A 23220-nucleotide genomic window follows, 5' to 3' on the forward strand; every position below is an offset into this window, starting at 1 on the left:
CCACCGACCGTGCTGCGTTGTGTGTCTGTGATGCGTGAACGAGGCGCTTCGGCGTCCACGCGTCCAAAGTCTTGTGTTACGCGTCGCCGAGGGCACGGAAATCTACTTAGCCGGAGTGCAGGATGCAGATGATGGCGGCAGGTGTAACGCGAGATCTCTCCGCGTCAGCCGAGGATGAAGAGGCTTTAATAAGAGGAGCGGGTGCCTTTCAGGCGCTGCAACACAATACACGTGTTGACTATCCACGAGTGAAGGCGCTCGCCATTTATTTGGGACAAGGACTCTATTTCATATGAATCTCATTTGTCGAGTTTTTACCCAAGAAACACAAATCATTTTTATTTATTTTTTAATGTTGTGTTATTATTATTGATTAAAAGCCAGGAGAAGGAGGAAGACGGGAGCTTAAACGGGGGGAGCAGGCGATCCACGATTCCTCCATGCAGCTGTTAAATTAGACGTCTAATTAGCGCCATCCATCATCTTTAAAGGGAATCTAGCAATCGGTGCTTGGTATAAGTACACGAGCATTAAGGATTATTGAATGCGGCACGGAAGGGAGCAGAACATCGATATGGGCGTCATGTTCGGTTGGGCCCGCGCTCCTCTGCGCTGGAGCGGCAGCTGCTGGGATTTTAATTGATTAAAACTCGGTTTTTTTGCACATAAATTGTGTTTTTAAGGGTTTTGTTTCTGCTTTTTTTGGGGGGGGGGGAGCAAAGCTCTGTTCTTTAAATAGCGTGAGAGGTGGAGCAGCGTGGGGCGCCTTCTGAGACCCCCGTCGCTCTAAGAATAGATGCAGATCGATCCAGGAGACGACAGGGCATCCCTGATGGAAGAGTGGATCTCTTTGGTTTGGGGGCGGGGTCACAATACATTTTGAGAAGCAGCTGTATTTTAAACATTTGTAACGTTTTACTTTGGTGTATTTGACAAACGACAGTGAAGTTTAATCAAACAACATTTCTGTAAATATGCCAGTTATTAGCCAAGAGGCGATTTTTCCTCCGTAGTCCCGAGAGGCGGATGTCACGAAACAAACCTTGAAAACACAAGATTACACAATGACATTTTTTACAATATTTATGCTTTTCCATGGGTGCACAAACATTTAATAGTGAGACTAGTGAGTATCCTCGCTCAGGAGACTCTTAGACGTCGCCACGCAACACTGAGAATATAAATCGTGCCTAAAGCGGGTCACGAAACTCCAACTGCTCAGATTGATGCCGATGTTTATTGTTTTTGCTTCGATGAAGCGTACAACGTTTTATTATTATCGCTGAATATCAGACTAAACTGCCCCCCCCCCTCCCCCTCCACCTGTATGCTTTCCTTCAGGTTGACGAACCTGTCCGGCTTTCTCACGGACGGACCAGTGAACTACAAGTACAAGACCAAATGCACTTGGCTCATAGAAGGATTGTAAGTATACCTCTGTTTTTATTTCCTCCCTCCTCTTCCGTCGTTCATCTTACTTTGTTCTACTTGGTCAAAAACGGTGATATTTTCCGATAAAGAGAGCTTCTTTTTTTTTTTTACTGTGTAAATAGAAGCAGTCTGTCTTCGTGGCCAATAACTGCTCAGAGAGGCGTGCACTGCACAGAGACGGCGTATTGGGATGATGGATATGTTTAATTGGGCTAATGTTGACCCCTGGAACCAAACATCTGGATGAGAATACATTGTGTTTACGGTTGTGTCTCACTTGACAGCCTGTGGGTACTCTGGGAGGTCAGATTTGGCTGCAGATGTCCATCTAGCTCCAGGGTGAAAATATTGAAGGAGGGTTCAAGCTCTGTAAAAATCGTTTGAAAAGACGATTATGAATATGTTTTGGCGAAGTCAAGTCCATTTTATTCAAATAGCCCCCAAATCAAACTCTAATCTGGACTATGGATCGAATGCCATGGACTCCAGATATACCTACCACTCACTGGGGATGAATGAATCATCTCAATTCTTGCAGGTCAAAAGATACATTAAAAGCTCCACTTTACATCTATCGCTTTAAAAAAAGGGCTTTTTAAACATATCTGCATGTTCTTTTTTTCGACTTCACTCCCTTCCGTCTACTAGATCTTCCTGATAAGTGAATGCACTCTCAATCTGAGGTTATCCAACTTCGGATAGAACAACTGTGTCTTTGTTCTCGTGCAACTGGATCCTCTTGTACTAATGTGCCACTCCCATTCACTCCCAGTTTGCTCGCTTAGCTCGGGTTGCGGCTTCTGGTCGATCCTTTTCACAGCTGTAGACTCCTGGAGCCTTCGTGGGCCTTTTGTTCGAACTATCGGGGACCCCGAAACCATAAATATTAATTAAATGGACGCTTGTTACCGGGTAGGATGACGGCTTTAGCATCAAATGGATCGTCTTGTTTATCCCATAAATGACTTTGCCACATTGCCTTTGCTTTTTAGCTTTTATATTCATGAGTTGCGATGACTTTGTGGACATCTTGGCTTTTAATGCCGGAGCTTTTAGTGTCACCATGAGGTTAAAAATGGACTACGAGACGAAGAATCTAATCCTGAAGATTAAAAGATTTCTTCTGATTATTCAGCGAGTGCCAAGAGGATGTATCTCTACTTTACCAGGGATCCACTGAGGCTTTCTCCAGCACCATCATCAGATCAGAAATCCCACTTGTACACAAACAAAATGATCTAAATCAAATATCAGAACTATTAACATAACAATTACGTCCAAGGTGCATCTATATATCCATCTTTCCATCCATCTATCCATCTTTCCATCTGTCCATCTATCATCTATCTATCCATCCGTCTTTCCATCTATCCATCAATCATCTATCCATCTTTCTATCTATCTATCCATCCGTCTTTCCATCTATCCATCTGTCTGTCTATCTATCTATCGATCCATCTATCATCTTTCTATCTTTCTATCCATCTATCCATCCATCTTTCCATCCATATATCCATCTTTCCATCCATCTATCCATCTTTCCATCCATCCATCTTTTCATCCATCTATCTATCCATCTTTCCATCCATATATCCATCTTTCCATCCATCTATCCATCTTTCCATCCGTCTATCCATCTATCTATCCATCCGTCTTTCCATCTATCCATACCTACCTCCCTACCTAGCCGACTTGCATTGAGAAACCTCAAACACTTCATAGTGCAAAGGTTTTTTCTGAGGCACTGTGTGTCGGGTGAGAGTGAAATGAAGCGTACAGGTAATCTATATTCTTGCAATGTATTTTTACCATACCCATCTGTCCTGTGTTCTGTCTCCTGTCTCCTAGTCCTAATGCAGTACTCAGGCTGCGCTTCAATCACTTTGCCACAGAGTGCAGCTGGGACCACATGTACGTCTACGATGGAGACTCCATTTACGCCCCTTTGATTGCCGTCTTCAGGTGAGCGCCCGCCATTCAGAGGAGGAGAGAGAGGTATGGGGGGGGGGGGGGGGGGGGGGGTTGGAAATGACTCGGGTAGCCTTGGGCACAGCTTCAATGGCTCCACGTGTGGGAAAACAAAGGGCCTTATAATTTCCATAGTACCACGATGCAGCAATAAAAGAAAGAGAATATTGCAATTACTCACATCGGCCCTGAAAACCACTTGTTTCTAGAGCCTTATTGCTTTTATTAAACCCCTCCCCCTCCCCGAAGGACCATCTAAAAGCATGAGGGGGGGGGGGGGGCATTTTTTCATTTGACAAGGATTACAATTTTAAAAAGCCACGACAATTTAACAACCTCTGCTCAATTGAGGCTTATCTCCTTTTGAGAGTTTCGGTTGCTCCCAGGACAGGAAGCAGCTAGTGTGGCCTTTTCCAACCGAGGAATTATCTGACATTTTAAAGTACAAAGGCTAGACTTGTGTCGCATAATTACCAAACACCAAATAAGCTCACATTGTTTATTACAGACGCGTACAGACTTATGTTGTGGGTAAAAAAGACTCTGGTCGCCGCAGGGAGGTGGCTTCGACTCCTCATTTTGGACGAGTGTGCATTTACGGCACATTTCATTCATTAAAAGAGACATGCAGAGCAATAAGAAACCCCCAACCCCCAACTGTAAAACCTCATCAAACGGATACGGATATAAAAAAAGGACTGCACTGCAATGTTCTTTTACATGAAGGATAATCACTGTCATATATTTTTTTCGCGGGGCCTGTAATTGCTCAAATGAAATCCTCTTTTTCTCACTTAAAGCTCTCCAGTGGTGCTTTTAGGCCAGAGTGCATAAGATAAAGCAGCTTTTCACAAATGCTTTTAACATGATTACTTCTGTTGTTGTTGTTTTTTAAAAGGAGGATTGTCTATCTTTCTTAATCTCTTTCTCCTTCTGTCTCTTTGTCAGTGGTCTGGTCGTCCCGTTGGCGAGGGGCAATGAGACGGTCCCGGAGGTCGTGACGACGTCCGGCTACGCTCTGCTTCACTTCTTCAGCGACGCGGCCTACAACCTGACCGGCTTCAGCATCGCCTACTCGTACGTCTCCACGTCGAACCTGCATGACTCTTTTTTTTTCTCGTCTCTCTCCCCCCTTTTCCGAGTCTGACACTCTCTATGCATCACCAATCATCGACGATGAAAGTGGAACAACTAGCATCTAAAGAGACAGATTTATTTTCACTCAGGAATTCGTGGCGACCACAAAAAGACTGTGAATATTAAACATATACTTATTTATTCAAGATTCAAGATATTTTTATTGTCATATGCACAGTTAACAGACAGTAACTCGTACTTCGCTCGCTCCTCCCGCACAAAATTACAATAACTTAAACTCAAGGTAAATTAAAATACCAAAAAAAGGAGGTAAATGCTATATATTCTACTAAAAATACCCAGTCAGCTTTCATACTTTAGACCTCTGAAACCTCACATTAGCGTTCGCTGAACACTAGCTAATGTGAGGTCGTCACTTAGCTAGTTAATTTGCAACGTTGACTAGTTCTGCCGTTAGCTAGCTAATTGCCCCTGTTCTGCACAGCAGACATTTTGGCAGCTCTTAGCAGGAAAAGCACGGGCGTCATTAATGACGTAATTAATTACGTCATTAATAATGTCATTAATAACGTCAGTAATGACGTCAATGACGGTTGGTATCTTATTGCAAGTGCCGGCTCGCTTGCATGGGGGTCATCCATGTAGAGATGGGTAAGGGTGATCTCCACAGTTCCACTTGCAAAAGATCAGACAGGGATAGATGATTGAATGGTAAAGCAAAATATGTGGAGATATTAATGTCTAAAGTCTGTAAAAACTATTTTTGTCTGCTAATTTAAAGACGTAGGTATCAAGGTGTTCATCAGTGGGCTGTAAATGAACGGACGCATGATATTGTGAATTTGCTTTGCACAAAGAGCAGAGCAGAATATCAAGAGATCGTAAACAACCGTATATGACGGCAAGAAATATCTCATGAAACGTCATTTAAAAAAAAGAATACAGGACATCGGGTGAAAAGTCCGAGTTCAGACCGTGTGTTCGAGTCTTGTTGAGCAGCTGAATGCAAAGACCAAAGATGCGGTGCCTCTTTGCGTCTGCACCCTGGGGACGACTGTACCTTTATCCTGAAGATAAATGTACATATACAGATCTGCTCTGACCCTGTGAGATAAAATAAGTAAATTAAATAAATACTCTGCAGGTAGTTAGTTTTATTACATACGTTTAACATTTGACCTGGGGGGAGGGGGAAAGAAAAGCAATGTTGGGAATATAAAACTCCTTGATAGGTCTCCTTAATGAGTCATAGAGGATATTGAGCTGGGACCCTGGAATGAATAACTGGGACACTCAATGGTACCGAGTCATCATTAACGAAATTAATTTCACCTGAGTCTTCGAAAACGAATCAAAATGTCTGCCGTTAAAAATGGCCCATTGTACCGGCTGTCCGATGGCATGCGAGAGTTTCATACTGTTATGCGAATGATGATGAACATTAAACTTTTGAAATTATTGCTTTTGCTGAAACATCCGACTATCTGGATTAAAACACAGATTAGCACTTCAGTGGCACTTAAATGGCTCTTATTATGGTACTTTTGTAGTTCGACTATGTTGAGGAAATGTTACTTTCTGTATTCTTGTTGTTCTTAGTTTGTACTCTAGGTTGATGCACTTATTGTAAGTCGCTTTGGATAAAAGCATCTGCTAAATGACATGTCATGTGATGTAATGTGTGAGGAAGAAGCAGTGCATTTTTATTAAATTTAAAGCAACTAAAGGTGCTTTTTAAGGAAAATATACACTACAGTTCAAAAGGTTGGGGTCACCCAGACAATTTGGTGTTTTCCATGAAAACTCACACTTTTATTTATCAAATGAATTGCAAAATGAATATAAAATAGTCAAGACGAGGTTAGAAATAATGATTTTTATTGTATATATTAATGTTCTTCAAGCTAGTCGCTCAAAGGAAGGCCAGTTTTATAGCTTCTCTCAGCAGCATAACTGTTTTCAGCTGCGCTCACATAAAAAGGGTTTTCAAGGGTTTTCTACCCCTCCGTTAGTCTTCTAAGGCGATAACACAATGTACCATTAGAACACTGGAGATGGGCCTCTACACACATATGTAGAGATTTAATTAACAACCAGAGAATAGTCATTTACCACATTAACTATGAAGAGAGTGTATTTATGATTAATTTAATGTTATCTTCATTGAAAACAGTGTTTTACTTCAAAAATAAGGTCATTTCTAATTATTTTTTTCTTTTCTAAGTGAACCCAAACTTTTGAACGGTAGTGTATATTTATTATGTATTGAGGACCCTCTTCATATTAAAAAAAGGGAGCCCCCCCAAAAAGAGATCTCAAGTTGAGCTGCTTCATGCCGTCATCCAGCTCCGTCAGCTACAGCTAACTAGCTAACGTGAAATGCGAGGGCCCGTTAAGGCGGTCTTTGTTGTGCTGCTTTTGTTCCCCAACCCATACTCAAAGGTCACTTGTACAGACCAGTACGCAGCCGTACTGTGTGCGCCGCGTCACCACATCTTCCCCACGGACACAAACCAGACGCCTGTGTGCCAGCAGCGAGGAGCCAAGATGGAAAATGTACTCTGGGCGCGACTGGTTGGTTCTGTTGGTTGGCGCACAGCTATTATTCTGGTGGAACATCAAGACGCTTTCTTTCTTTTGACATGCACTCTGACATCTTATAGAAATATTATATTAAAGTTTTATAGAATCAAAAGAAGAAAACATTTGTTCATTGTTTTATGACTACACGTTATAACTTTAAACTAGGGGGACCAGACGTCCTCTTTTCCCCGGACATGTCCTGTTTTTGAGACCTAAACAATGCGTCCGGCAGGGATTCCAAAAAACGTCCGGGATTTTGCTTCGTCGGATATTTGTGTTTCTCTGGGTCTTTCACAAACTAGTATTTACCCCTTACAAGTTTTGGAAATGGTATCTCCCTTACGTTCCACCTTCTTGCGTGAGCTCTGACTGTAGAGAGAGCAGTCATTGGTCGACCGATCTCAGGGTTGCCAGATACACGATAATTATCCTCCAAATACGACCATTTTGAGCCTTTGGTACGATACTTCACCATCTCCAATCTGGCAAAACAGAGCACCTCGCCGCCTCCACTAGTTCATTGTTGTTGTTTGTGCGGCATGCTATACACTACTACTACAACACAACCCCCCCCCCCCCCCCCCCCCCCCGAGACGAAGTGTCCTCTTTTTCACAAACTCAAATCTGGTCACCCTATTTAAATGTTATAACGCTGTGTTAGATAGAAGTATCGTAAATGTGTTACCGTACTTCTAGGTAACATGTGAATCGGCTCCATTTGGATATAAGATATGAAAGTCTGTGGGAAGGTTTTGTTTACCCATAAAGGGTCCGAACCGAACTCTCAATGCATATTTTATTGGGGTATTTTTTTTCCGAGATTATAAAACAATTGAGAAATATAAAAAAATATATACATCCTGTTAAATAAAAGGAGCTGTACTCACTAACATACAGAGTTCCTACACATGTTGACTAATGGATTTCCATGACTTTTCCATAACTTTTCCAGGACTTTGTGTCCATGAAAAAGTGAGAACACGTAGTATTTAAACTAAAAATGAGAATTCCAAAGCATACAGCATATATACACAGCATACATTTACACGTGAATATCACATATTTCCTAAAAAGCGTCTCCCTCTCTCGGGTTATACCTTCCTCCGTCTCTCTCGTGCGTCACATGGTTCCCTCGTATTACTAGATTTAATTGGCAGATCATTTTTTGTCCAAAGCCACTTCCGATACGTGCGTTCAGACTCTCAAACAAACAAGTTCACAGCGACAGTACGTCTGATTTTCATGCTCTGATGTTCATATTTGATCTTGGAGCCAACGGGGGCCCCTGATGCTTCACTGCCTGTTTCATTGATGAATAATGACTGAGGTCAGGGCGACTTCACCCTCCCAGAGTGCATTATTCATCATAACCGCTCGAGTTTGAGAGCATCATTAATTAATTAATTCTCCACTTGGCTCGTAGGTTATTTGTTCCACGTTAACGAGGACACCTCACACACACACGGGTCGGTCACCAGTGTAACAATAGTACTGAGAGCTGTCCTCTTGACATCATTATTATGAAATATCAATAATATTTTTCTGTACGACACCAGGTTTCACTCTCGTTTTAACTCCGCTTTGGTCTCCACTAACTCCTGAGAAACGTCTCTTGAGGAGAGAGGAGAGGAAAGGAGAGGAGAGATGAGAAAGGAGGAGAGGGGAAGGAAAGAGAGGAGGAGAGGGGAAGGAAGGAGAGAGGAGAGAGAGGAGAGGAAGAAGAGAGGAAGAAGAGAGAGGAGAGGAGAGAGAAGGAAGCGGCATTCTGCAATCACAGCTGGCAAGGACAGAGGACAGAGGAGAGAGGAGAGAGGAAAGAGGAGAGAGGGAAAGAAGCAGCATTCTGCAACAACAGCTGGCAAGGTGAGAGGAGAGGAGAAGGGTCAGGAGAGGAGAGAGGAGAGGAGAAGGGTGAGGAGAAGGGTGAGGAGAGGAGAGAGGAGAGGAGAGAGGAGAGGAGAAGGGTGAGGAGAAGGAGAGGAGAGGGGAGAGAGGAGAGGAGAAGGGTGAGGAGAGGAGAGAGGAGAGGAGAGAGGAGAGGAGAAGGGTGAGGAGAAGGAGAGGAGAGGGGAGAGGAGAGGGGAGAGGAGAAGGGTGAGGAGAAGGAGAGAGGAGGGGAGAGAGGAGAGGAGAAGGGTGAGGAGAGGAGAGAGGAGAGGAGAAGAGAAGGAGAGGAGAGAGGAGAGGAGAAGAGAAGGAGAGGAGAGGAGAGGGGAGAGGAGAAGGGTGAGGAGAAGGGTGAGGAGAAGGAGAGAGGAGAAGGGTGAGGAGAAGGAGAGAGAAGAAGGGTGAGGAGAAGGAGAGGAGAGGGGAGAGGAGAGAGGAGAGGAGAGGAGAGGAGAAGAGAGGGGAGAGGAGAGAGGAGAGGAGAAGGGTGAGGAGAGGAGAAGGGTGAGGAGAGAGGAGAGGAGAGGAGAAGGGTGAGGAGAGGAGAGGGGAGAAGAGAGGGGAGAAGAGAGGGGAGAGGAGAGAGGAGAGGAGAGAGGAGAGGAGAGGAGAGAGGGAAGGAAGCAGCATTCTGCAACGGCAGCTGGCAAGGTGAGAGGAGAGGATGGAGAGGGGAGAGGAGAGGGGAGAGGAGAGGGGAGAGGAGAGGAGAGGAGAGGAGAGGAGAGGAGGAGAGGAGAGGAGGAGAGGAGGAGAGGAGAGAAGAGGAGGAGAGGAGGGGAAAGGGGAGCGGTAAAGAAGCGTCATTCTACCTCCTGAGGAACGTCTCTTGACTCTGTTAGAAGAAGGACAAATAAATGCGAATTTTTCTGGGATTAGCAAGAGCAAGACCAGACGGGATGGCACCTCTTGTGAGATTCAAATGCCTGGATTCATGTGTTTTAACCTGCCTGTAGATCAATGGTCATTGATAGGATAATGTGATATATGTCTCCCAATGTGTTCCTTATCCTGACCCCCGGTTAGAGGGTGTTGGCGGTCACTGGCTCCGGAGAGTCTCACCAGTCTGAAAGGATCAGAGAGTGTCGCCTGAGAGGTCAGAGGAGGCATTTACAACAGGCTGGTCAAGACAGGACAATGGCATCTCTGGTGATATTCAAATGAAGACCTGGTGGATTGTGTGTTGAGGAGCCCAAAGCCTGATCAAAGGGGCCAGAGAGGATGAGACTCGAAGTGAATAATCAAATGCATGGATTCATATGTGTTGGCCTGCCTGTAGATCAATGGTCATTGACATGATAATGTGATATATGTCTCTGTCACTGGCTCCGTAAAGTCTGACCCAGTCTGAAAGGATATAGAGGGGACCCAAAGTACCCAGAGACAGGAGGAACAACGTCCCCCTCTTTGATGTGGGACAGAGAGTCTTCCAGGACCTCTCAGGAAGAGAGGGGGGATGAAACCGTCAACTCCCCAAAGAGGGGACGGATATCCGGTAAAAGTGGGAAGGGCCGGGGGTATAAAGGTGACGAACAGAGGAAACAAGAGGGCTTTTTTGGAAAATGAGGTTTTGAAAAGAAAAGAGGTTTTTCATAGGTTGTGGTTTGCGTCAGGCGTCCGTGAAGAACTCACGGGCGCCTGACGTACTTTGTCTATTTTTCTTCTTCCTTTTCTGAAAGGCTGAAGAAAAAGGGTTTTTTAAAGTTCTTGTGACTTTGGTGTCAGGCTCCCGAGAGGGAAATCATTAATAATTGTACTTTGTTTATTTCTTTCTTCCTTTTTTGAATAAAATACTTGGCTGCCTTGCGGTCTTAAAACTTTACATTCGGTTCGTGGACCTACTTTTTTGTGAGTCCTATTTCTTCACCCGTCAACCCGCCCGAGGAGACCCAACGAGGAGACCCGAAAGCGGAACCCGCCGCCCCCGAGGTGAGTCTGAGCGACATCTGCACGGCTACACCCACTGATCTACGTCACTCAGGACACATACTGATTCCTCACACACTGGTAACTGACATTTTGTACTAAAGAGAGATATCGCTGCAGCTGGTAGACCTCCGGCTCTCGGCCGAGCCGTGGTTGGCTCCGGGACCGAGAGAGGGACTCATAACACTTGAGTCCTCGTCGCGGCGTTTGGCCTAAGAACAGTAATGGGGCGTTATGTTGTAACGACTCAATAATAACTTTGATAGACGATTTAAGGACGAGCGTCCTATTTTTCTTTGATACTTTTATTCAGTTTTGTTTATTGTTTTGACCTCCCAGGATATTTCTGATAGGCTGTGAGTGTTCGAAGGAACACACTGTATTGACTTTAAATTAATTGATAGTTTAAATCTAAATGACCAATAACTTTAGTTTAATTTGATTTTTTGACTTTGATTTGATTTATCGAGTTTAATTGGATTTTCGACTTTGATTTGATTTTTTGAGTTTAATTTGATTTTTCGACTTTAATTTGATTTTTTGAGTTTAATTTGATTTTTTGACTTTGATTTGATCTATTGACTTGAAGTTGATTTAGTGACCTGATTCATATGAGGCGTTTTTGTTCAGGTTGATCTATTGATTGCAAATTTCAGTTTGGCGTCAAGAGTAACACGTTCGAAAATAGGCTTCTAATTTTAAATCAAAGAACCAATAACTACCGGTGTACCCACCTCACCCGCAGCAGGGCAGTACGAAGTCCACAACCTAATACCAATTTTGATTTGTTAAGCAGTTCCCCGGATGATACTCTAAACCGTATCCATAGGACTGAGACTAGGAAACCACAGTCCCAAAGATGGACGACGGGGCGTCAGAATTCTCCGATGCCAGTGGCATCGAAGGGGGAACCACCCCGTGCACGCAGGCCAACGAAGATGTTAGAGCCCAACCCCATAATTACAGGGACCCGAAGTTATTTAAGGGACTTCATGGAGTCCCGAAACCCCTCCGCACCCCGCCTATAAAGACCACAACGCCAGACAGACTGAACCGGACTACCGCCACGCCCAACGTGAAATTAGAGCAGCCACTGGAGGCAAAGGTCAGCTGACCCTCCTCCAGACAAGGTTGCAGGACTTAGCCATAGAACACCCTGCATGTTGGTGAATCCCGCCAACGCTAACCTCCATCATGATAGTGGCGTGTCTTTAGAAATCCGACGAATGACAGGGGACCGCATGCAAGACGAGTCTCGAGAAGAGGTGAGGAGGAACCAAGGACCTTCGCTCAGAACTCAGTGGTGACCACTGGAAAGTAACAACCCACTCATTTCCACTGTCCTACACACCGCATTTGTACCACGACAAGACGCGCAACTCATGATCCAATCTATGCCTTAGGCGAGGCCTACGATGCCATGTTTCTACACGCCATAGAACTAGTCAGAATGGACGAACCCAATTACCTCATAATGCCTCCTTGGGGCGAACCACTGAACTACCAAGCCAACGACTCTAAGGCCGCTTTCACTCACTCATGGGAAAAACACGGCCATTTGAACATACTATTGTGCCTTAAGGACCGGACAGAGTACCAAATGTGGGCCTCCGTCCTGAGCCCTCGACCCTTTCCCAAACCCCACACCCCATCCCCGCCAGACGAGCGGACCCGTCCGACCCCAACCAACCGAGACGTTACTGAAGCGGACTTTGGGACCCGACGTGACAGACACGTTCACACTAGGGACGACCAGATTCCTAATCGAGGTGAAAGCCCGGATCAGATAGACCCGCCTAGGACGAGGTCCCTTGTTGACTCTACACGAACCCCTACTCACCACAAACCCAGACCATGAAGCCGAGGTCAGGAGAATGTTAGGCGAACCACTCGCCCACGCGCATTTGTGGAGTCTAATCGCAGAGCAAGGGCCATAGATAGGATCAATTGCATTTATCATAACCAGTAAAGATAAATAAAGTTAGATTGGGTTGGATAAGTAATTGAGACTCTGTTGACGACGGATGGCCATTTAATAGATGATTCCTCCCACACGGGTGAGAAGCTGTTCCTCCGACTCAGTTAAAGATTAATTCAAGCCTAGAAAGTATTAGATACTTATTAAATATAGAAATTAAAATACAATTTTTCATAGTCAAGTGTCACATTCTGTATAGATCCGGCCTAGTGGCTGTTGTGTATTAGTGGACACCCCCAGCTTAAAAACCTACTTGAAGGCCCAGTTAGAAGAGGCCTACGCAGACAGCTGCAAGTCGACTGAGGAATCCGACAGTGAGGGAGAAGAAAGAAACCTACCCCCTAGAAGCCCAACGCCCCACCCACTCCGGGCGCAAGACATAAGACCGTCCCGTCACAGCTGGCTACCCGACATAGGGAGACTTAACCTGACTGACCCTCCTCTGACCTCAACTCCCAGAGACAAAGGCCAGGACCGGGGAGACCCGATCCGTCCTGATCCATCCCAAAACCCGCGTGAGGCCCGCAGCGTGAGCTTTGAGCCCACTCTAGCGCCCGTCTCCCGGGGCAATCATCCACGAGCCAAGCCCATAGCTAGGAGACAGTATGACCCCCGACAGGCTCCTGCCCTGGAACCAACCTGGTATACGCCCGAAGGCTACCCCTATAACCCAAGGACCACCTTTAGCGACCCACCAAACCTCGCTAGTAATCCTGTCCATCCCACCGAGCCCTTGGCCCCATGGTACCCAGTGACGCAGGCCGAAGCTCAATATTCCCAGGCGCCCATCGCCAACACAGTGTTAGGCCAGCCCCGACTTCCCCGACCATGGAAGGATTCATACCTATCGGCCGGATACGACTGGTACCGAACAGGAGCAGTAAGAAGAGATGAAGCCGTACAGAACCACGTTCAAAACCCACCGGCGTCGGACCAGCGAGCAGACAACCCCCAGCCCAGCAGAGACCCGACCCGACGTTGGCGGACCCAAACCCCGGAACAGAGCCCCCACCCGACATTAGGCTCGAAAGTAACTCCTTGCTACTGCCCAACTCCACACAGGGGTCAGGTCTGACCCACCCCAACATAGGCCCCAAGGAATTAAAGTACCTGATCCCCGAGCGTTACAAGGGTGAGTCGGACCTCGCATTCTTCACCCGTGCAGAAGCATGGTTCCACGAAATTCTGACCGATCCAGCGTGCGGGTTTTTTCAGAGTAATGAGACAACAACAACATCAGACTTATCCTCAGAGAGACAACAACAACATCAGACTTATCCTCAGAGAACCGACCAAACCTTCGCCCGAGGTCAATACCGGGCCACAGGGCAACCGTCACCCCAGTCAAAACTTACCATCAAACGCCGAAAAGACCCGAAGACCCCGAGTCGACAACGCCACCTATCAGGCCATGAGCAAGGAGGAAAAGGACAGTCTACGGAAGCAGCAGGAGGACTGGGACGAGGAACACCCCAAGAAGAACCACGCCCGATCTTAGAGATGTTGAGGGAGTATACTTGGGAGAACGGTACAGGAAATTTAAACGCAGATTTTAAAGGGGACACGTACAGAGTAGACACAGGAGCAGACCTGTCCGTTCAGCCTCAGGGCATGTTCACAGGGAACAGAATCTCCGTTGAATTAGCCGACGGGAATCAAGTAATGTTAAAAGAAATTAAGCACTGTGGCCTGATCGGGGTTCAAGGCCGCGATAGATTAATTGCGCTAAAAGACCTACCATTATGCCGTAAAATAGCTTACCTAAAGGAGGTTAACATCGAGACCCAGATCCAAGACCAGGTAGCCAAGACTAACCTCCCGAACCCCGAGAAACTGAGAGAAGTACTCAAACGAGGAACTTACGCCCGGTTCAAAAATGATGTCGGATACGCCCCCAAGTACACATTCCATTCAAGGAGGAATGCCACCCAGACAATCCCAATACCCGATTAAACCCGAGATCAAAAAAGAGCTTGATCAAACCATCCAGGAGCTAGAACAGCTGGAGATTATCGCGAAGGTGCAGAACCGCCCACTAATCTCCCCGTGATGGGGGTTCCAAAGCCAGACGGCACCAATCGATTAGTCCACAACCTCATCGAGCTAAACAAACGATCGTACTCCGACGCCCGACATTTAATTAATCCTTCCCGCACTATGCGAATTCTCCCACAGAAACGATACAAGACCAGCTTGGATTTAAGCAATGGATTTTGGTCGATACCCATTGATCCGCAGTCACAGCTAAAGACGTGTTTTACCTGGGGGGTAGATGCGTATCGTTGGCTCCGGCTGCCAATGGGCTACAAAAATGCACCGAACGTTTTTCAGACAGCTGAAGTAAATGCCTTTTTGGAAGGCCTCTTAGCAGCTAAGAAGAACAACATTTCTAGACCAAGAATGGTGACTGACAGTGATTACTGTCACAAAACAGGTACTCAGGAATTGGAGCACTGGAAAAAAAGAGATTTTACCAATGTAAAAGGCGAACCACTCGCCCACGCGCATTTGTGGAGTCTGATCGCAGAAATAACTGGTTCTATGTACCTAGATTGGAATCATGTTAATGGTCACACCGACGTTAGAGATTACGATCAGAAAGGTAATAGGCAAGTTAACCTAATGGCCCAGACACGACTCAAGGTGGCCAAACTCTCCCTGAAATTTCCACCGGGATGGAAGGGAGAAGACGCATTCACTAAAGTGCCACCTGACGATGCCTATCAGGTGGTCACTGAAGTGCACGAAGGGCTAGGGCATGTGGGTCATGAGAAGATTCGAAGGTTTTTGATGAACAAAATGATCCGCATACCTGCTCTGAAAACACACACAACACAAGTCCGATCCCGATGTCAGCAATGTGCCATGGTGGATGGGTTTAAGAAAGCGACGCCAGAACAATTGATGATAGTGTGTAAGGACCCAGGGGTCCATTTTAGTTCAGACATCGCAGGGCCTTTCCCGCATAGAACTAAGTTAGGACACAGATATTTTTTGGTCATCGCCGATAACGGGTCCAGTTATAAGCAGGTGTATCCGGTGAAGGCCGCCAACGGACGAACCGTGGCCAAACTGATGGGAGACCATTTGAGTAGATGGCCGGAGACCGTATCCATGAGGATGGATAATGGGTCTCATTTCAAGAACCGATGGGTTAATGACGTGTTGACCGATTGCTCCATACAGCAGGTTTGGTCCGTCCCCTATGCCCATCACACCAACGGGGTGGCAGAGAGGGCGGTCAGAGCAGCTAAGGAGTGGATCATTAAAAACGCTCCACTGGACTGGGATGAGCCCCTTAAGATAACTCGGCTAAATCAGTTCTTACAGGAGCCAAGGTTGCGAGACCCAAAAACAGACAAAAACCCTGATACAGACCCCCCTTTCTCTCCAGGAGATCGAGTGTGGGTCACCAGACGACGGGTACACCCGGAGGCAGGAAATCTGAAGACCAAGTGTGAGGGCCAGGACGAGGTTCTATTCCAATCAGGTAACGTAGTACACTTAGCCAAGTTCGGACAAACTCACCCCAGACAGATTAGGAGAATAATCTAGAATGGCCAGCCCTTATCCCACAAAGCCCGCACTCGAACTTGACATCGGTGACCTGACCATACACACAACACAAGCCGTATGGATGCTCAGCTGCTCGGGGGACAAAATCTGGGTCGGCGCAAGCCTGAGTAACTTGACGTTGGCCCTGAAAGGTACCATTGTTTCCAATTGGGAAAGAACTTGTCGCTTGCAGTGGCAAAGATACTACCCGGGGACATGCGCAGCATGTCAACAACCCGTCTCGGGATGTATCTGGCAGGGCGACCCCGAGGATCGCCCTGGCAAATTTCGATCCCCAAATGCCGCCAAACCCCCCGTGGGTTTGGCCAGAGAGGGTCTTCCTTTCTGTCGCCTGATGTTCTGTGGGCCTTGCTTTACCGAGTACGGCCTCAGAACGACCATGGGGCGCTATGACCATCCGGTGGGGTTCAAAGGCGACTGCTCGTGTTCAGCGACCAGTGACGGCCTCCTTCCCTGTTCCGCGACCACTAAGATTGGCCTATGTAGCGGCCTGTCCCTCATACGAGGAGGGAATGATCTACACCCTTCTGACTCAGAGAGGCTGGGTTTCAGAAAAAAGACACGAAAGGGGCAGGACTGGGGAATGTACACCTCCACTCCCGATCTGACCCCAAACCTGTCTCCTCTGCAGAGCATGATTATGAGCCAGTTTCCGTCATGCAGAGAAGAGCGCCCTAGCCATTCAGTTGGCACTAAAGGTGACTCTATGGTCACCTTGCATCCGCACCCTGTGCGTGAGGCCCTTTTCCCATTGATGGCCAGCAAGAAATCTTACGAAGTTGAGTTTCAGAGTGTCGTCCTCCAGATGGTGGAGGGCACCTTTGTGAAACATGCAGTCCCATACCTGGGGCGCAGGCCGGGTAAAGGAGAAATGGATTGGGTGACACTGATGACTCCGCAACGTGACAGAGATATTACCTGTTGGGTGAATGAAATAACTCTACCCTGCTCTCACCCTCAGACTTTTTCCCCACTACCCCGGTTCCAGCTGACGGTGAAACTGACGTTGGTGAGAGGTGACCGCGGACAGGTTAGGACCGCCCAGGTGTCAGTGACCAGCCAACCACTAGAGGACCCGGAGAGTAGCACTCCTCAGGGAAAAAGAAGACTATTCAGGAGCCTATTGGGAAAATTCCTTAGGCTCCGAGGTTGAGTAAGCAAGTGCACTTGACCAGAGTTTGTTGTTATTCCTCGTCCTGCGTTTTGCTCTCTCCTCCACAGGAAAGAGAAAAAGGAAGGGGGGAGAGAAGGGCGGGATGACGGCAGACTCGCGACCACCAGGGAATCTACCTCAGACTGTGGACGAACCGACGATAGAACAGAGACCTCTAGAGACCAGACGACAAGAACGGTACCGACTGACGCAATCATGTTTGTTTTGTGGTTTCTACATACTGGCCTCCATTGGGATCGTAGCCATAATCCTCATGGACTATGCGGAGGTCACCACATACTCTCTGCGCCGATGGGAGGTGTGGCAGGTGACTATAGAGACCAAATTAGCATATGCCACGTCACACGTGAGTTATGTACATAGGTTTCCCTGCACCAGCGCCTGGACCGACTGTTCAGAGGCATCTTCCTGCGGTGAAACCAACAAAGGTGAATACAGAACACATATGGTACGAGAGATGCAAGCCCGTGGAGTAGACGTTCGTTCATTCCATACTTCACGGTTCATAGTAGATGGTGAATGGCCCGAATTCTCCATGCCCCATGAAGTCTGGGTGTTCGCTAAGATTAATCGCATGATAGACACCTTACTGAATACCACTGAATGCAGCTCTTCTTGGCATCAGATTGCCAAGGACAAACCAACCCGAGAGGAGGTTCCAGACGAATTATGGGTGGAACCCCGGACATATGCCAATGACACACACATAACTTCGACCTATGGTTGGTTAGCCCCGACCAGAGAGGATTTCACCTGCGTCAAGGTGCTAGCTAATTATACAACCTATTACTCGGCCAGTGCATCATCCGTACGTCGCCCCATGAAATCCTTATCGAACTGTTCTTTTAGGACCTATAAAGACAAAACATTGATGCGGAAAAGGTCTTTCACAAATCCAATAAATGTCGTAAATAACGAAGAACTTGCCGAGCTTTTTAATAAAACCAAGAGGGGCAACCCCGTCATAACCTTGTCAATACCATCTGCTTCCAAGGTGCACATCCAAGAACTCTTGGATGTGTTATTTCCCCCGACAGGCTCTCCAGGAGCACCTGCTCATACACCGGTCATAAGACCACCTCCACCTGCAGTAAACGAGAGCGTCAGCGCAAGGAGGCAAAGACGCTTCCGGCGTAGAATGGAGGATAGATCTAGTCATGTCATTCATGAGATGTACCCTACCATGTTTGGTTCAACTGACTTTTCCCTCTTAAAGGAGCGATTTTTTCCGTGGGGCTTACAAGTGCTCCTGTCTCAATATCCCCTGAGGGCCTACCCGAGCGGCCTTAACTGGCTGCAAAATAAGACTAGCGGCAACCTGGTAATGTATTATATGTGGGTTCCTGACTTCGACAATAAAGATAATCAACGATGGGTGGAGACTAACGGGGAAATAGCCATGACAAACTTTCTAAGGTGCGTCAACCACACGTTGATCAAACCGTATGATTTATCAATTAAAAGACTAAGAAGAAGACAGATGAGCGAGCCCGAGTATGAAAACGGGCAACAGTTACAACCTTATTGCTGGATCAAAGGGGAGTATTTAGATAACCAAGGTACCACAGGGTACAAGACTGACTGTGGGACGAAGCACATTAATTTAATGTGGAGGGAGATGACCTTCACAGACAATCATCCAGGTAATTTAAAAAGAGGATTCGACCGTTATCAGGGGTTGGGCCTGTTACCTAATGAAACAACGTTATTAGGACCATGCTTTGCTACCAATACCTTTAACCCATTAAAAGACCCCATAGGCTCGCAATTAGAAATATTTCTCAAACAACAATGGGCCGCTATTCATGTTGGCCATCGGTATGATCTGGTTGACCGGAGTCACCTGCGTGCATCTAAACAAACTCCCTCGTTGGAGCTTAGATTATGCAAGGGATGTCTGGCGCCACCTGCAGTCCTGGCTAAACATGTTGACGAAGGGGCGGAACCGTTTATATATTATGAACTAGGCCTAGTAGGCACCTTACCAAACCAGTACAAAGCCCCGGGTGTGAAATATGGTTATTTTGGGCGACGGTTTTGCGCAGAGATCGACAACTATGAGCACTGCTATTCTTACGACGAGTACGAATTCTTGACCATGATAGAAGCCAGAGAGGTAAATCGAAAGCTTAATTGGAGCCGGAGGTATCAAATAGCAGGAAAGATATTTAGGGGAAGAACTGTAGAGGAGCTTATCCAAGAGTGGAGTCGGTCTCCCCCTAGAAATGCAAGTAATCACCTGTGGGTTATGGCGCATACATATTTCAGTATGGCTGAGCCGTATCCCTCACGTAAATTTTCAAACCCTAATGTACATAACGAACACCACTTTAAAAACCGACATGATCTGTGGATTTCAAAGAAGGCCGATCCCACTTTAACCGGAAGATCGACTGCATTTCCGGAGGCGTGGCCAGAGTTTCATCAGGTTTCTCCGTCCGAATTACGTATTGCCGGGACTAGCTGGGTTAATCAGGTTGTTTGTGGGGTCGAACTAGGAGAAGCCCCGGCACGCTGCTGAGCTCGAGCCACTGATCCACAACTTAGACGTGCGGCTACCCTGGGGACCTTCTCGTAGACCTGTCAAATTCGAGGGGTTTGATATGAACATGTTTTGGCCTGCTAGCATGCTAGCAGAGATCGATTACCACAGCAGACCCCACTGTAAACGAGGATACCTACCAGGACCCTTTGAAGGGGGCTACGATGGGGCTATGGGTAATTCAAGTGACAGACTTCGCCCTCCCATTATGACCATTTGGGGAGGGGCAGCCGGAAGCATGTGGGGCACCGTAAAAAATTGGGGACAGCCGGCCATGGGCGGCCTGAGCGGAGTGATATCAGGATATTTCTGGTGGCTGAAATATCTGATACCTATTCTGATTGTGGTGGTATTGGGGCCATAGTTGGTCTCCTGCATAAATTAGGTGTTACCCTTAGCCCGATACATCACGGCTAAAATTCTGAAGGGATATGTTATGTCATCAAACACACCATTATCATACTGTTCCGTGTGTTAAAATATTGCATAGTGGCTCTAGCAAGGGCACTACATTCAACAGGTGCGAGCCCGAGGAATCGGCTCATGCGGACCAGGGTAGATCTCCCAAGGTGAGGTTTGCACCTGGTACTAAATAGACAGGTAGAGCGCCTCCACAAATGTTCCTTAAGAACAGGACGAGGCGCGAGGAGGAGAGAGGGTGTTAGGGGACGCGGTTCTCTTAAACAGGATCTCCTGACGACAGTTAAAACAACAATTTTTTGACAGGTTTAAGATATTTTTAACGAACTGACTGATCGACTGAATGTGTGGGTTTTTTTTTAATTTTTATATCACTTTTTTGCCAGTTAATGGTAAATGTTTAGACGGGGTAACTCTTTTGTTTTGAATTTTGGGGACGGGCGACCTGTTGACCTTTTTGTTTCTCTCACAGGGTGACCTTGTCACCTGAGGGGAGTTTACTTTTGCGCCCGTTTGACCTTTTATCTTTTTTGTTTCTCTCACAGGATGACCTTGTCACCTGGGGGGAGTTTACTTTTGAACCAGTGCATGTCCCGCTATATTTTTCTTTTTGTTAGTTTTTCCGTCACATTCCACGTGATGTCGTTTAATAGAATTTCAGTAAATCATTGATGCTGGCGCGGCTATCTAATAGGAGAGCACCGTGAATTGGAAGTCGCGTACAGAATCATTTGTTCGCGCCAAACCTGGCCATAAAAGGGCCCTCACTGTTTAAATGTTTAATTTTGAAATTTTAATTTTTTTAATTTTAAAATTTTTTATTATTTAAATTTTTACTATTTTAATATTTTTTATTATTTTAATTTTTTTATTATTTTAATTTTTAATATTTTAATTTTTTATTATTATTTCCATTTGATATGAAAAACTTAAAAAAAAAAAAAGAAAAAAAAGAACATGCATTAATTAGTCCAACAGAAGGGTTCTAAAACGAGCTTTCTGTTTTTCTTTGATATATTCTTTATTATTAGCTTTTATGTTTATTGTTTTAACCTCACATCACCCATCGGTACTTTGACAAGTTCAAACCCTCCGCCCAGAATGGGAGCACCATGAATCCCAATGTCAAGCAGGTCCAGGGCTGTTCGCGTCATCCACACAGCGAAGCCTGGATCTGAAAGAAAGAGAGAAGCCCTGCATGTGCATCCTGTGACCAGAACCAGTGATCCGTCTTCCTGAAGGCCGAGCAGCGCATGCAGTGACGTTCCGACCTCGACCTGGGGAGCAAGACAGACTGTCACAGATCCCACCAAGGCCAACGGCGTTTTGAGAATCCCCCGAGCTGACCTGCCTCTTGGAGGCAGAGCCAACGGACGTGGCACTACCAGGACCGCAGGGGAGCAGCAGAGATCGAGCAGTATGAGGCTTCATACTGGGGGCCCGAAGTTGACAACCAAGGTCAACACAACGACAGTGTGGGCTCCACCCACATTGTTTTTCTACAGGCAGGACCGGGGCAGACGCGTCCCGGTGCTGACCTTTTCGAACTGAACTGTTCGACCGGGGGGACCAATTGTAATTCGTGCAGAGGGTTCCCCCGAAGGAACTCAATTGCACCCGGTGCAGAGGGTTCGAAGAAGAAGACCCGGCTGTACATTGCACAGCGGGTCAGGACAGTTTGTCTACGAACGGAATATTGGACTTGATGGGTAATCATAACTCATAGACATTTAGCGGTCCTGATTTCTGGACTATGTGGATTATATGGTGACAACGATGCGGAAGAGACACTGGGACAATGGAGGGGTACCAAGGTGATTGAGCGTGAGTAACATGGGAAAAAGAAAAAAAATATGTGATATGACTTGTATTGAGGTATTCATTTTATGTTACTGATTTCAAGGTTTTCAATAGTTTATGTTGTATTTTGTTTTTTTATGTACATATAGGGGTTTTGGTTGGAGCATGATTCAGGTTGTGATGTTAAGTATCTGTGGCTAATCCGAGAGAGGGTGTGAGGAGTAGTCGGGTTAACACAGATAACTGATAATAAGGGAAACAAATTAAGTACCATTTGCCTAAAAGTAATTGAAATATTAAAGGGGCTTGGTTTATCAAAATTCACAAGAGAGGGTGTTAGAAGAAGGACAAATAAATGCGAATTTTTCTGGGATTAGCAAGAGCAAGACCAGACGGGATGGCACCTCTTGTGAGATTCAAATGCCTGGATTCATGTGTTTTAACCTGCCTGTAGATCAATGGTCATTGATAGGATAATGTGATATATGTCTCCCAATGTGTTCCTTATCCTGACCCCCGGTTAGAGGGTGTTGGCGGTCACTGGCTCCGGAGAGTCTCACCAGTCTGAAAGGATCAGAGAGTGTCGCCTGAGAGGTCAGAGGAGGCATTTACAACAGGCTGGTCAAGACAGGACAATGGCATCTCTGGTGATATTCAAATGAAGACCTGGTGGATTGTGTGTTGAGGAGCCCAAAGCCTGATCAAAGGGCCAGAGAGGATGAGACTCGAAGTGAATAATCAAATGCATGGATTCATATGTGTTGGCCTGCCTGTAGATCAATGGTCATTGACATGATAATGTGATATATGTCTCTGTCACTGGCTCCGTAAAGTCTG

The 23220-nt window shown here is 46.3% G+C and overlaps 1 protein-coding gene across 2 annotated transcripts in view; it reads left to right on the top strand.

The window, feature by feature from the left end:
- Positions 1-23220, top strand: part of atrnl1a (attractin-like 1a) — a 239394-nt gene that overhangs the window by 34032 nt on the left and 182142 nt on the right. For both annotated transcript variants that reach the window (XM_056435010.1, XM_056435011.1), the window contains exons 2-4: positions 1342-1425; positions 3280-3393; positions 4348-4476. In XM_056435010.1, the coding sequence (XP_056290985.1) occupies positions 1342-1425; positions 3280-3393; positions 4348-4476 (327 nt within the window). The remainder of the gene's footprint in view (positions 1-1341; positions 1426-3279; positions 3394-4347; positions 4477-23220) is intronic.

This window comes from Pseudoliparis swirei, chromosome 17, assembly GCF_029220125.1.
Source record: "Pseudoliparis swirei isolate HS2019 ecotype Mariana Trench chromosome 17, NWPU_hadal_v1, whole genome shotgun sequence".
In the NCBI taxonomy this organism is placed as follows: domain Eukaryota; kingdom Metazoa; phylum Chordata; class Actinopteri; order Perciformes; family Liparidae; genus Pseudoliparis; species Pseudoliparis swirei.